The sequence below is a fragment of the Gobio gobio genome (genome assembly GCF_949357685.1).
Source record: "Gobio gobio genome assembly, chromosome: 19".
In the NCBI taxonomy this organism is placed as follows: Eukaryota; Metazoa; Chordata; class Actinopteri; order Cypriniformes; family Gobionidae; genus Gobio; species Gobio gobio.
The window spans coordinates 2,385,546-2,398,590 of record NC_137112.1 but is presented as its reverse complement, the minus strand read 5'-3'; the positions used below and the strand labels follow the sequence as shown (position 1 = coordinate 2,398,590).

At 43.0% G+C, this 13,045-nt stretch overlaps 2 protein-coding genes across 2 annotated transcripts in view; one reads left to right on the top strand and one right to left on the bottom strand.

Annotated features, from left to right (window-relative positions):
• Window positions 1-2,004, bottom strand: part of LOC307142746 (NACHT, LRR and PYD domains-containing protein 1 homolog) — a 49,339-nt gene extending 47,335 nt beyond the window's left edge. The window contains exons 1-2 of the mRNA XM_079843818.1: window positions 1,965-2,004; window positions 1,677-1,805 (exon numbers count right to left, since the gene is read on the bottom strand). The gene's annotated coding sequence lies outside the window, so the exon portion shown is untranslated. The remainder of the gene's footprint in view (window positions 1-1,676; window positions 1,806-1,964) is intronic.
• A 765-nt stretch (window positions 2,005-2,769) lies between these two features.
• LOC307142983 (NACHT, LRR and PYD domains-containing protein 1 homolog) overlaps window positions 2,770-13,045 on the top strand; it is a 34,924-nt gene continuing 24,648 nt past the window's right edge. The window contains exons 1-4 of the mRNA XM_079844221.1: window positions 2,770-2,814; window positions 3,082-3,169; window positions 11,705-11,730; window positions 12,025-12,135. Of these exons, the coding sequence (XP_079700347.1) occupies window positions 11,706-11,730; window positions 12,025-12,135 (136 nt within the window). The 5' untranslated portion in view covers window positions 2,770-2,814; window positions 3,082-3,169; window position 11,705. The remainder of the gene's footprint in view (window positions 2,815-3,081; window positions 3,170-11,704; window positions 11,731-12,024; window positions 12,136-13,045) is intronic.

The following is a 13,045-nucleotide window of genomic DNA, read 5'->3' as shown; positions in this document are numbered from 1 at the left end:
TGGCTTTTGAGAAGACTATAATAAGTTCAACAGCAGAGTGGCTAGTGTGCAGCCGAAATAACGTTAACTTACACCCGCAAATGGCGGTTGTTAATGTCATGCCCTGATTATTATCCCTTAAATGTCACCTTAGTCTTGTCTGAACTTGTTCGTTCGCTTCACGTTATTATTTCCCAGACGTAGTTTTGGTATTCAGGTCAAAGTCCACTTGCCTTGCGTTTGTAGTTTTGAAGTGTTTCCCTCTATTACAGCGACTTTATTCTGGCATGTTCTGCAGACAGGGTGACCATCTTAGATTAAGTTTCCCTCAGGACTTTTGTAAAAGCCAAAATATGACAACGCCTCAGATTTGGTCCTTTTAGAAGTCTGAAAAATCTCCCGGCGCTGTCACTGCTTCTGCCATTTCTTCTCATTCAGAAAACAGCAGTGCGCGCAACAGACTGAGGCTGACTGGACAAGATTTACCGCGAGTTTTAAAATCATGATAATAACATGCGGTTTTAATGATAATTAAATTTTATACGATATTACTAACCGTCACTAAATTTTACCGTGGTTTATCGTGAAACCGGTAATCGTTTCATCCCTACAACCATGCCACGCTCAAAATTGCTTAAATCACCTTTCTTTCCCATTCTGACATTCAGTTTGGAGTTCAGGAGATTGTCTTGACCAGGACCACACCCCTAAATGCATTGAAGCAACTGCCATGTGATTGGTTGATTAGATAATTGCATTAATGAGAAATTGAACAGGTGTTCCTAATAATCCTTTAGGTTAGTGTATATGTTACTTTTAAGGTTAGAAAGAGCTTTAAAATATGGACCTTCTTGAATTATTGACTAAACAATCCCCCATAACCACACCCACAACAAAGCCCCGCCCCCTCTGGTAAGTACCGGTACTTTATTTTTTCCTCTTCAAGCACTGGACGGGACACAGTCGCCGGCGCCACTTCCGCTCATGAGTGTGAGGTAACGCAGCTCTGTTGATCATATTAGACACGTCTGAGTGTGTTGATGATGGGATGGCGTTACTCTGTGCGTTCTCTCAGCGGCTGCTATGACACTTGTTCACACTGCAGTGAGAGGAAAGCGCTTCTGCAGAATAAAACCACAAACCGAGGGGAACGCAGATATGATGTCATCGACAGGCCACGCCCTCACACGTCCCAGTTACTTGGATAAAACAGCAATTTTCTCTCGATTTACAAATAGTTGGAAACATTTGGTTGTAAGTACTCAACTGAACAAAACATATAACACTGGCCTAGTGGTGTTTGGATATTTTACTGAAAAAATCCTACATAGTTCACCTTTAAAGACGGGGCGAAGTAGAAACCTGAATACTTGTGTAGGCCCTACATGTGAGTTTTTTATTTTTTATAAATTTGAAAATATTTCAAACAAACTTCTTTCAGTCTGTCATTATGGGGTGTTGTTATTACAATTGAGGAAAATAATGAATTTAATCAATTTTGGAATAAGGCTGTAAGAATCTCCCGATGCTCTGTATGTGCAGGACTGATATTCAGCAAAGACCTCGACAACTACAATTAGAGAATTTAGAAAATACAATGAAAAATGCAAACCTTTTAAGATATGGGAATCATTTCATATGTTTTAGAAGTGAAAGCAATGAAACATCAGTACCATTTAAGAGACATTTGTTATTACCTTTATAGACGTGTGACCGCTCTTAACTCTGTGTTGTGTGAGTGGAGGATGAACGACAACCGGGCAACAGGAATCATAAAAAGAAGAAACAAACCAGCTGGAATCTGTGGCCTTATTTCACAGTTTTGCCTGTCAGTGAAACACATTATTTTAGCCACACTTTACATCACTCACACAAACTTCATACATGTTTTAATAATATTAAAGTGCATTTAAGAACTAAATTGCATATTTTAGTTAAACTAAACTCATATAAAACTTTGTATACGGAGCTTCAGCACAGCTCACCTCTCTCTCTCTCTTCAGTCGCTTTACTGGAGCCGAAGGAGGAGAGCAAGCGAAACCGGAACACGAGTCTTAAAGGAGCCACGCACCTTATTTAACAAAACACCAAATCACTGAAAAATGAACATATAACAATAGAAACATGACATCCCAAATAAAATAAACCAATATTAAAAGAATAAATTAAATTAAATATTAAAAGAACAATTTTCAGAATACAAAACAATTATAATGTAAAATAATTGATAAATGGAGAGATTTTGAGTTAACTTAAATAAATATAATATTACACCTGCTACAGACGCTAAACAAGAAAAACATTACATCTGTACAGTGGTAGCACTTATAAGAACAAAGGTCAAATGTTACCTGATCTTCCCTAAAACGTGGAGTTCTGCAGGTCCAGGATATTTGGTTTATGTTGGATCTCTTTTGTAAATGAAACATGCGAATCAAGAGAATCATTGGTCACGCTCAAGCTTAAACAGGTGCGCAACGTTTCGTTACGGTTTCCGGGTTGAACGTTCCTGGAAACGGTGGTTTGAGATACGTTTTCTCTCGTTAAAATAAATAAATAATTAAATAAATATATAAAAATCTCTCAATTTATCAATTATTTTACATTTATATAATTGTTTTGTATTCTGAAAATTATTCTTTAAAAATGTCATTTATTCTTTTAATATTGGTTTATTTTATTTGGGATGTCATGTTTCTATAGTTATATGTTCATTTTTCAGTGATTTGGTGTTTTGTTAAATAAGGTGCGTGGCTCCTTTAAGACTCGTGTTCCGGTTTCGCCTGCTCTCCTTCGGCTCAGGTAAAGCGACTGAAGAGAGAGAGAGAGAAAGAGGTGAGCTGTGCTGAAGCTCCGTGTAAACAGTTTTATATGAGTTTTTTTTTTTAAATAAAATATGTCATTTCGTTCCTAAATGCACTTTATTGTTATTAAAACATGTGTGAAGTTTGTGTGAGTGATGTAAACAAGATGTATTTTCAGAGAGGATTCATTAGCTTGAGTGAGCTAATTTTGTGGCTAAAATAATGTCTTTCACTGACAGCTAAAATTGTGACAGAAGGCCACAGATTCCAGCTTGTTTGTTTCTTTTTTTTGATGCAGAATAAAACCTGACATGAGTGATTCCTGTTCCCGGTGTCTCATCCTCCACTCACAACACAGAGTTAAGAGCGGTCACACCACTATAAAGGTCAGAACAAATGTCTCTTAAAATGTGCTTATGGTAGGGGAGAGCAGGGACGAAAGTACCATTTTTCAGAAAATCGTAATCTTAAAAGATAATGTTTTAGACCGAGATATATTTTTGCTGTGGCCAATAACTCACAAGTGTGGTCTATCAATAGCAGGTGGTATTTTGTACAAATGTAGAACGACTACAGTATAATTTCACTTTGAACATAAGCTGCACATACTTCAGGTGGGACGAAAGTAACACACAGGTGGGTCAAAAGTAACACAACAATACAAGCTAGATTTTTTGGTGCTACTCTTGTTTTTATTAAACATACCTGACTATGACCTTGTTAATATGTAACTGTAAACATATTTTGTCCTTTATCTTTGCAAAAAAAATATTAAATTACATTTTCATTTTATATGTTAAAGTTCATCAAATGTTTCAAATGTAATATGACAGTACAAACTTGAATTGTTTAGAATCTTTTTTATTTGCAATGTCAATCTATTTGATATGTTTTTTCTTCAACAGTATGAACAATATAAAAATTAAATTACAACAAGTGTTACTTTCGTCCCGACAGGAAGCCCTGACATTTAAAAACGATTTACTTTTATACTGAAAAACTCTGAAAAGACAAACCTTCAGGGTGTGTAACAGCACTAAATAACCCGTAGATTGATCATTACTGTGACACATAAAACAAGAAACACAACTTGTAATTAGAAAAAAAAGTACCGCTTCATTAATTTACTTGCCGTACTTGAAAACTGCATTTCGGACCTAACCGCGGGAAACGATGGCGGAATCACATGATATTTGGCAGATCCGTCAAGGGTTGTATGCTGAACGTGCTGTCATAGCTTGAAATGCAAATGTATTCAGGGCTCGGAGAAAATCGCGTTGTTACTTTTGTCCCGTGTTACTTTCGCCCCGGTTCTCCCCTACTGATGTGTCATTGCTTTCACTTCTGACACATATTAAATGATTCCCATATCTATAACACAAGGGTGCGTCTCAATCAGCTCCTAGTTCACTAGTCAGGGCACTGATCAGGGAGTCGGCCATTTTAAGGGCTGTTTCAATCACAGAATCCTTCCAGTGCACTGAAATGTTTGCTCCCTAAAAAGTCCCACAATGCACCGCAAAACCCAGGGTGCATCAATGCTCACTATGCTCCCTTAACAGAAGCTCTGAAGCGCGAAACTCAAATCCCATGAGCCAACTCACTACACATAATGACCGATAGCGACACACAGAGTCAGGCCCAGTTCCAGAATCAAATCACTGAGGGTGCTCTAGTAAAGTGCAGATTAAAACTCATCACTTTAATTAGAAATATTTTGCTACAAATTGTCTATTAATCCATTAGTATCTTTACATCGCTTTACACTGCCTTTACATTGCTTTAATGCGTCACTAGTATTTTAACATGTCATCTTCCTGAGAACCAGAAAATAAAGTTTTGTGAATTTAGAAAACAAATAGATTTTTTTAATTCCTATGTTATATGCTATATCCTCTGCTCTGTAGAGGACACCAGAACCCATTTGTTGAGAAAAATTAAAAGACATGAATAGACAAACAATGGGATTTTTTTTCCATTCACCAGTACATTTTTATGCTTCAAGTTTTTTTTTTATCCAAACTTTGTACAAAGATGATTCTCAATGTTATCAAAGATACAGAATAATTATATATACCATTTTACTTTATGCAATATGTGTGTAAACATGGCCATAAATGCCATTCACATTCTAGGCAATGCATCTATACACTGTATCAAATTGGCAGATTAATGTGTTTTGGGACAATGTGTGATGTAAAAAGTAATATTTTCATAAGAATGTCTTATATTTCATAAGATTATGCAGACTTAAAACTGTGTATGTTGTCAGAGAAATTCTCTAAAATATAAACTCCTCTACAGAGGCCAAACCTGTATTCTGGGACTCGGGAAGATATTTCTGTCTCATGCAGAGTGGCATTTATATTTAGTTGTCAGTAGCCTCGAAAGTTAGCCAAGATCGCTACAATCACTAAAATGCTGTTGCTTTGTCAGTTCATTGCGGTCTCACAAAGTTCAGTTATAAAAATGAAGTTGTCAACAATAAATCTCCTACTTACATCGTGTCTTGACTTTGTTTGTTAATGAGAGGTTTCGCGAGCCTGCATTAACTGAATAAAACTCTGCCGTTTTGAGCGGTGAGATTCTGATCGCGTTCAAGAGATCAACAATTATATCTGTGATTGGCGCATTACTCACCGCTGCAAAAACATGCTGTAAATGCATTTGGTGCTCTCCAGAGCTCGGACACAAATTTTCAAATCTGCCAAATCTGTTTCGCCAATATTATTACAGTATCAACTGAGGGTGCTTTTGCTTGTGTTTGAGGGTGCTTAGCACCCCCGTAGAACCGGTCCTGAATAGAGTCATTAGTGTCCCGATGTGTAGTGAGCCAGCGTCTTTTACTGCCCTTACCAGTGGCCGAAATTGTGTACACGATATACTTATTCGGGAGCGAGGGAACTGAATGAGACACACCCCAAATGTTTGCTGTATATCAGTCCTGCACTACAGAGCATCCGGGAAGTACTCAGCACTTCACTTCTTACACATTTTGTTATGTTACAGCCTTATTCCCAAATGGATTCAATTAATTATTTTCCTCAATTCTACAAACAATACACCATAATGACAACGTGAAAGAGGTTTGTTTGAAATATTTGCAAATGTATTAAATAATAAAAAACGAAAGAAAATCACATGTACAGAAGTATTCATGTTTTGGCTTCGCCCCGTCTTTAAGCCGAAACGTCTCGGTTACGTATGTAACCCTCGTTCCCTGAGGAGGGAACGGACGAAGGACTCCAACTTAACACAGGAATACCAAGGTACACTGGGAAGCATATTCCACGTGCCTGCCCTAAGGGGGGACTTAAGGATACACATATGACCCCCGAGGGGGCTGTATATGGAAGAACTCTGGGGTAACCCGCCGAAGGAGGAAGATTTTTACACCCCAGGAGTGGCAATGGCTTGCCAGAGGAAAGACACATGCTCAAGGAGGCTTACAGTGGAAAGAGGCTTACTCTTCCCTTCAGCTTCCCACCATAACAGACAAAGAGCTGGTCTGAGGTCCTGAAACACTGCGTCCTGTCTTACGTAAGCGCGGAGGGCGCATTCTGGACAGAGCAGTGCCAAGGCTGGGTCTGCCTTCTCCAAGGCATCGCTTGCAGGCTCATCACCTAGTCCCTGAAGGGAGTGGTGAGAACCTTGGGCACACATCCAGGCCGGGGTCTCAGGATGACATGAGAATTGGCCGGCCCGAATTCCAGGCATGCTTCATCAACCGAAAATACCTGCAGGTCCCCTACCCTCTTGACGGGGGCCAGTACGATCAGAAGCGCCGTCTTCATTGACAGCTCAACTGATCGCAAAGGCTCAAAGGGAGCTCTCACAGGGCAGATAAGATCACTGCGAGATCCTAAGAGGGTATGAGGGGGGGGACCTGATGACCAGGTCGCGCTGACTTACCACTTTGTCTCAACAAGTTTGTGGTAGGATGAGATAGTGGCCACATAGACTTTCAGGGTGGAAGGAGACATTCTTCGTTCCAACCCTTCCTGCAAAAACGGGAGCATAGACCCGATAGGTGTGTCTGGTAGACAAGGCCCTAGCAGAAGTGATGGAAGCCACCACCTGAGGTGGTAGGGTACTCAAACCTGCCGGGACCCGTTCAGGAGCCACACGTGGAGGATCTGGAGATCGGGACGTGGGTGCCAATGGGTGCCCTGTCTCTGAGAAAGGAGGCCTTCCTCAGAGGGATCGACCAGGGAGGGGGCGACCAAAAAGGACCCGCTCCTTGGCCTCCCTGATCTTGCACAGTGTGTGTGCAAGAAGGCTCACTGGGGAAAATGCATATTTGCGGAGGCCCCGCAGCCAGCTGTGCGCCAGAGCGTCCATGCCGAGGGTGCCCTCGGACAGGGAGTAAAACAGGCAGCAGTAGGAAGAGTTGTGGGAGGCAACAGGTCAACCTGCGCCGAGATGTTCCCAAATCAGCTGAACCATCTGGGGATGGAGTCTTTAGACAGCTCGTCGGCTGCACGGTTCAGACCTCCCAGGACGTGAATGGCATGAAGGGACTTCAGATGCTTCTTACTCCATAGGAGGAGATGGCGGGCGAGTTGCGACATACGGCGGGAGCATAGGTCACCATGACGGTTTGATGTAAGCTACTGAGGCCGTATTGTCTGCATGGACCAGTGCACGTCCAACCTAGAGCTGGGCTAGAAGCCGTGCAGGGCAAGGCGTACGGTCAGCAGCTCGAGGCAATCGACAGCCCTAGGTGCTGGGGTCCTTGCCAGGAGCCCGCGAGAGCAAGTCAATTGTGCATGGCACCTCAGCCCGTGACAGAGGCATTCTATAAAACAACAATATGCCCAGAAACTCGTTCTAAGGGAGCTCTTCCCATAGAAAAGTGAGGTTCACACGTGGTGAAGGAATGATGGCAGGCCTGAGTCAATGGGACCCGGAGCGTGCCCTGTTGCCATGCCCATCTCAGGACTCGATCGCAAGGCCAGTGCTGAAGTGGTCTCATATGAAGCAGTCTGAGCGGTTTTACTGTGGCTACGGATGCCATATGCCCTAGGAGCCTCTGAAATTACTTCAGTGGAACCGCACGCTTACCCTCGATTAGACGGAGGTAAGTCAGCATCAACAGTGCACGCGCTCGCACTGCATGTACATGGCGATTGATCCGAAGGCCCAAACAGGTGAGGTGCCGGAGCACTAGGTTCCTGTGTCCGCAAACCTGGTCTCAAGAGTGAGTTAATTAGCCAGTCACCAAGATAGTCCAGGATATGAACACCATGCACCTAGGTGGTGCAGGGGCTGCCTCGACGGCTTCTGTGAAGCCACGAAGTGACAGGGCTACCCGGATGGGAGAGCCGCGTACTGGAGTGCCGGCTGTCTGAAGGCAGACCGCGGGGACAGTCTGGGTCGGGGAAAAGCGGGCAAATGAGAGTACCTCGACCGCACCCTTCGCCAGTAGGGTGACGAACTCTGCATATGACAGGGCGTTGCCACCCACCATGGTAAGCGTACTCCCCGAGAGCGGGGAGGAGATCGTGCAAACTGAATCGCATAGACGAGCCTGTGGTAGAACCAGCTGGTCAGTCTGGGAAGCTGAAGCTAGACTCCCAAAACTGAACCAGTGGCTGTGCGAGCAACAGACGTACCCACGATGGGGCACCGAAGCGGGATGACCGGCCCAGACATAGGGAGGCGAGGGAGTGTCCCAAAGTGTGGGCGGGGTTGAATTTCACGCCCTGACAGAGGAGACCAGGGAAGGACTAGCGTTCCACGGGGATCTCGTCCGATGGGGGGCTGGTGATAGAGCGGGACGAGAGTGGTGAGGCCCTTGGGCGTCGCACACTGCCATCCGTGGTCTCTGGGAGCTCAGAGATGGGGATACGAGTTCTTTCCAGAAAAGCGATTGAGAGAAAGAGATCCCTGCTACCATCTCCTGGAAAGAACTGGAACCCACCTCTGAGTTGTCTGCGTCAAGAGCGCCGCTTTGCCTGACGTTAGGCAGGCTGCGGGGCTGGAGCTGGGACGCCTTCCTGCAACCACCTCCACGGCGTGGCCCGGGTGAAGGCTGCTGCTGGGGCCGGGCGGGAGGGGTGGAGCCACAGGAGGGCGGCCTCAGTGGGGAACAGGCTGAGGCGACTGAGCCGGGGCAGTACGTGTTTAATGGCCTCAGTCTGCTTCTGGGCGGCCGAGAACTGTTGGGCGCAGTCCTCGACCGCGCCGCCAAAGAGGGAGAGCTGAGGAGGCGGGCCCACTCAGCCTTTCCGACATTGAACAGGTAAGGCCAGATGTCTCTCCCGGACCACAGCTATGGACATCGCCCAACCCAGGTAGCGTGTGGTCACCTTCATTGCCTGGAGAGCGGGATCGGTGGCGGCACGCAGCTCATTGAAGAGCCCTGGGTCGGCTCTACCCTTGTGCATTTGCAAAGGGGCGGCGGCCTGGCCCATAGCTCTGCAGGACTTTGCCACCGAAGCAGACGAGAGCCCACAGGCTTCGGAGGGGTGCTTAGGATAGCCACGCCACATTGAAGCACTCCGTGGACACCACAGTGTCCAACAGGGGGGACCCCAGTGTACCCCTAGGCCGCGGACTCATCGAGGGCAGAGACGGCGGAGGAGGCCACTGAACGGTTACGGGAAGACACAAGGACTTCCAGGACCGCATGAACTCCTCATGCATCTTGGTAGCGAAAGGCATTGGGAGCGGGGCCCGACAGCTGCCGGGTGCCGCCCCCAAAATCCAATCGTCCAAACGCGAGCGCTCGTGAAAGGTGGAGAGTTCCACACCAGCCCAAGGCTCACGGCTGCCCGAGATAACATGGCTGTCAACTCTGGGTCGGACCCGAGCAGTGCTGGCACGCCCGAAGGCGGAGCACAGTCGAATCTTCATCCCCAAAGGACTCTAGCCCACCTTGAGATGTGGCGATCGAGTTGGTATCTGGAGTGTGAACAAATCGAACGGGGCGTCAACAGATGGTCCCGCCGCTTCAGTCCAAGCACTCGCAGGTAGCGGTGTGCGAGAGGGGGGTGTGGCCCGAGGAATGATCTTCGGGGTTCTTTAATCTTCAGCCAAAGTACCACCTCTCTCGGAGATGGTAAGTTAGGGTGTGACAGAGGGGACTCTCTCTCCTTTACAGAGGTCATTGAGTCACGTTCCCGCGGAGGGAATATGAGACATCTACAAACATTGCCTGAGGGTGTTGCCCAAACATGTCAAGCAGTGATTGTGCCCATAAGACGGCAATGGAGATCGATCGCATCCGGAAGTGCACGGGCGAACCGTCTTTAAAAAGACGTGCCAAGCGCAATCTCTTTTTGTGAGAGGAAACTCTGCAGTGCTGAAGCGCCCAGGGATCTGCAACACAGCTGTTGCAGATCACTGCACAGATCAGCAGGCAGGCAATGTGAGAACGCTGGAACGTGCCGTCACACCAACACCCTGGAGAACCGCTCGTCTCGAAGAACTGAAGAGAGAAGTCAGACTTCAGGCTTGCAGGAGTGAAGAGATGCTCTTGGCTCCGAAGCAAAAACATTCCTTATATACCCACGAGGTGGGGCGGAGTTACGCTATGCAAATTCCGCATGCCCATGGCATTTCATCGCCATTGGGTGCTTTTTTACATCTCGAAGTTGATAGGCTTCGAAGCGAAACCCCCATTCGTCAGTCACTGACGTCACTTGGAGTGACTGAACGAAAGGGAACTATACTTCTTTTGACTCGTACGCGCACACAAGCGTTCGACGCATGTGCAGTTTTGAGCAATCTCTCGCCTCGACTCACAAACCACACTGATAAAAATGATTTTATTAATACTACAGTTAATCCTACAGAAAAAACTAATGTAATTTCTATATGAAAAAGTTAGTTCAGGCAAGAATTAAAAAAGTAAATTCTGTATTATTACTTGTAGAAATTAAAGTGTAAATATCAACGTTATAAAATGAAATAAGACTACTCAACTTTTCTGATACTGGTGTTCCCATCATGCACTGGGGTTTGAATAATTAAGGAGGATGATTGTTCTCTGTTTTCCAGCTGTATTTACACTGTTTTATCATTGCTTTTGTTGTTAGGTTTAGTAACTTGCTAACTAATTTTCTACTCGAAATGACACATTCATACTCAAAACTGCTCTATCGAGTGTTATCGTGTGTGTGTTGTGTGCCAAGTATTGAGTTTCTGTGTTCAGGTGCCGCGTTACTTCTGTTATGTAGATATGATGTCTACACAATATCTGGTGTGTTATTTACATAGATATTTCTATGTAAAGCATGCACTTTAAAAGTGTGGTTTAATTCAATGTTATATTTCTTGATTAAAATGTATTGCAAAGGAAACTTCAACTAGAAGTAGAAATTACTCAACCTTTTAAGTTACAGATACTTATTTTCTTTGTTCATTTTATTTAACTTAGTTAAGTAGAGTTTTTCTTTATTCTATACGTGAAATCTACTTAAAAAATATGCATGCAAAAAATGCGTAAATCTTTTTTCAGTGCATGTAAATATTGCCAAAAATTTAAATGCACATGTGCAATCTGTTCGTACAAAGTACACACGGTTACAATAATCTGGTGGTGCCCATACTATGGAAAGCCAAAAGTTTCAGAAACACTTTTGCATTTGAACACTTCAGGCAGCTTCATATACCACAATGCAACACAATTGTGACGTCACTGTATATCACGTTTAATTGACACCACCACAAACCACTCTATGATATTTTAATTATTCTTAAAAAAAATTAAAACAACCCAAACACAACTATATACATATAGAATGCTGCATTAAACAATTTTGTAAAGGGAATTTGTTTCTATAAATCAACTCCATAGTGGATTCCAAGTGATCAAGAGCTCAGGACATTCTAGTTCATGTAAATATTGTAAATATTGTAAACATGTAAATATTCCTGTTTTATTGTCTAACTGTTGTATTTCTTTTCTTGCACAGAATGAGCCGGGACCCAAGTCTTGACAGTATGTCAAACTTGTTTTTTTAATAACAACTTATAAATTTTAGTTGTAACATGACTTAACCAGACAATGGCTAATGAACCTACAGTATGTTAGTATGTTCTTCATCACCTTGTTAAGTTTTAGTTTTGTTATGTAAAGTTTTTCTCTGCTCCGCAAGTTAGGCTTCTATAATTTGTGAATACTAAGTCAGTGGTGAATTTGATGATATTTTAGCCTAGAAACACAGCAGAAACATATTCATGGTCCATCAAATTGTGTTATATTGTCAATTTTTCTTCCTCTTGTCATTTTTAGACGCTGGGCTAAATGTCAGCGCCACAGCTCAGAGTGGAGGTCATGTGACCGCACCTGTACTCTCTAACAATATAATAACAGGCGATGTCCACATCACACATAATGCACCTGGTAAAAAAGTTCAAAAGTTTAGAAATATTACTATTTTTATGTTTTCAGAAGTGTCTTCTGCTCACCAAGGCTACATTTATTTAGTCAAAAATACAGAAAACAGTAATATTGTGAAATTTAATTACAATTTAAAATAAAATAAATATACCTTGAAATCTAATTTATTCCTGAGATGAATTTGTCATCATCATTCCAGTCTTCAGTGTCACATGATCCTTCACAAATCATAAATTAATAATAATGATATTTAAGTATATTAAATTAGACCCACTTTATATTAGGTGGCCTTAACTATTATGTACTAACATTTTAATTAATAATTTGATACAATGCACTTATTGTGTACGTACAATGTAAAAACATGTATTTACATTTTAAAAAATTCCTGCATGTAATTACATCTGTAATTAATTTCTGTAGATACATTTGTAACCCTAACCCTACCCGTATCCCACCTCAATATCAATATAAGTGTTTTGCAATACAATTTGAACACAGTAAGTACATTGTACTTATTTTTTGATGTAAGTTCATAGTACTTAAGGCCACCTAATATAAAGTGGGGCCATTAAATTAATTACATAAGTATATTAAGGGGGGGGTCCTGTTATTTGAAATGTTATTTCCTGCATTCTGCCTTATTTACAGTTAAAGAGTTGATTCATGATAAACATGGACAACGCTTCAAAACACAAGTTGGACGTGTGATGGAGTATTTCTGTGTCAAATACAAAGTTCCGGAAAGTTTTTTTTTTTAAGCCAGATCATCGATTCATCATTTTTCTTCATCGAGCTTCGTTCGGGTTACGGGAGCCGTCGGCGGTGCTGGCGTTGTGTTTTTAGACACGGGATCGACAATGTCACTAAAGAAGTGTGTGTGTGTGTGTGTGTGAGGGAGGGAAAGATCACC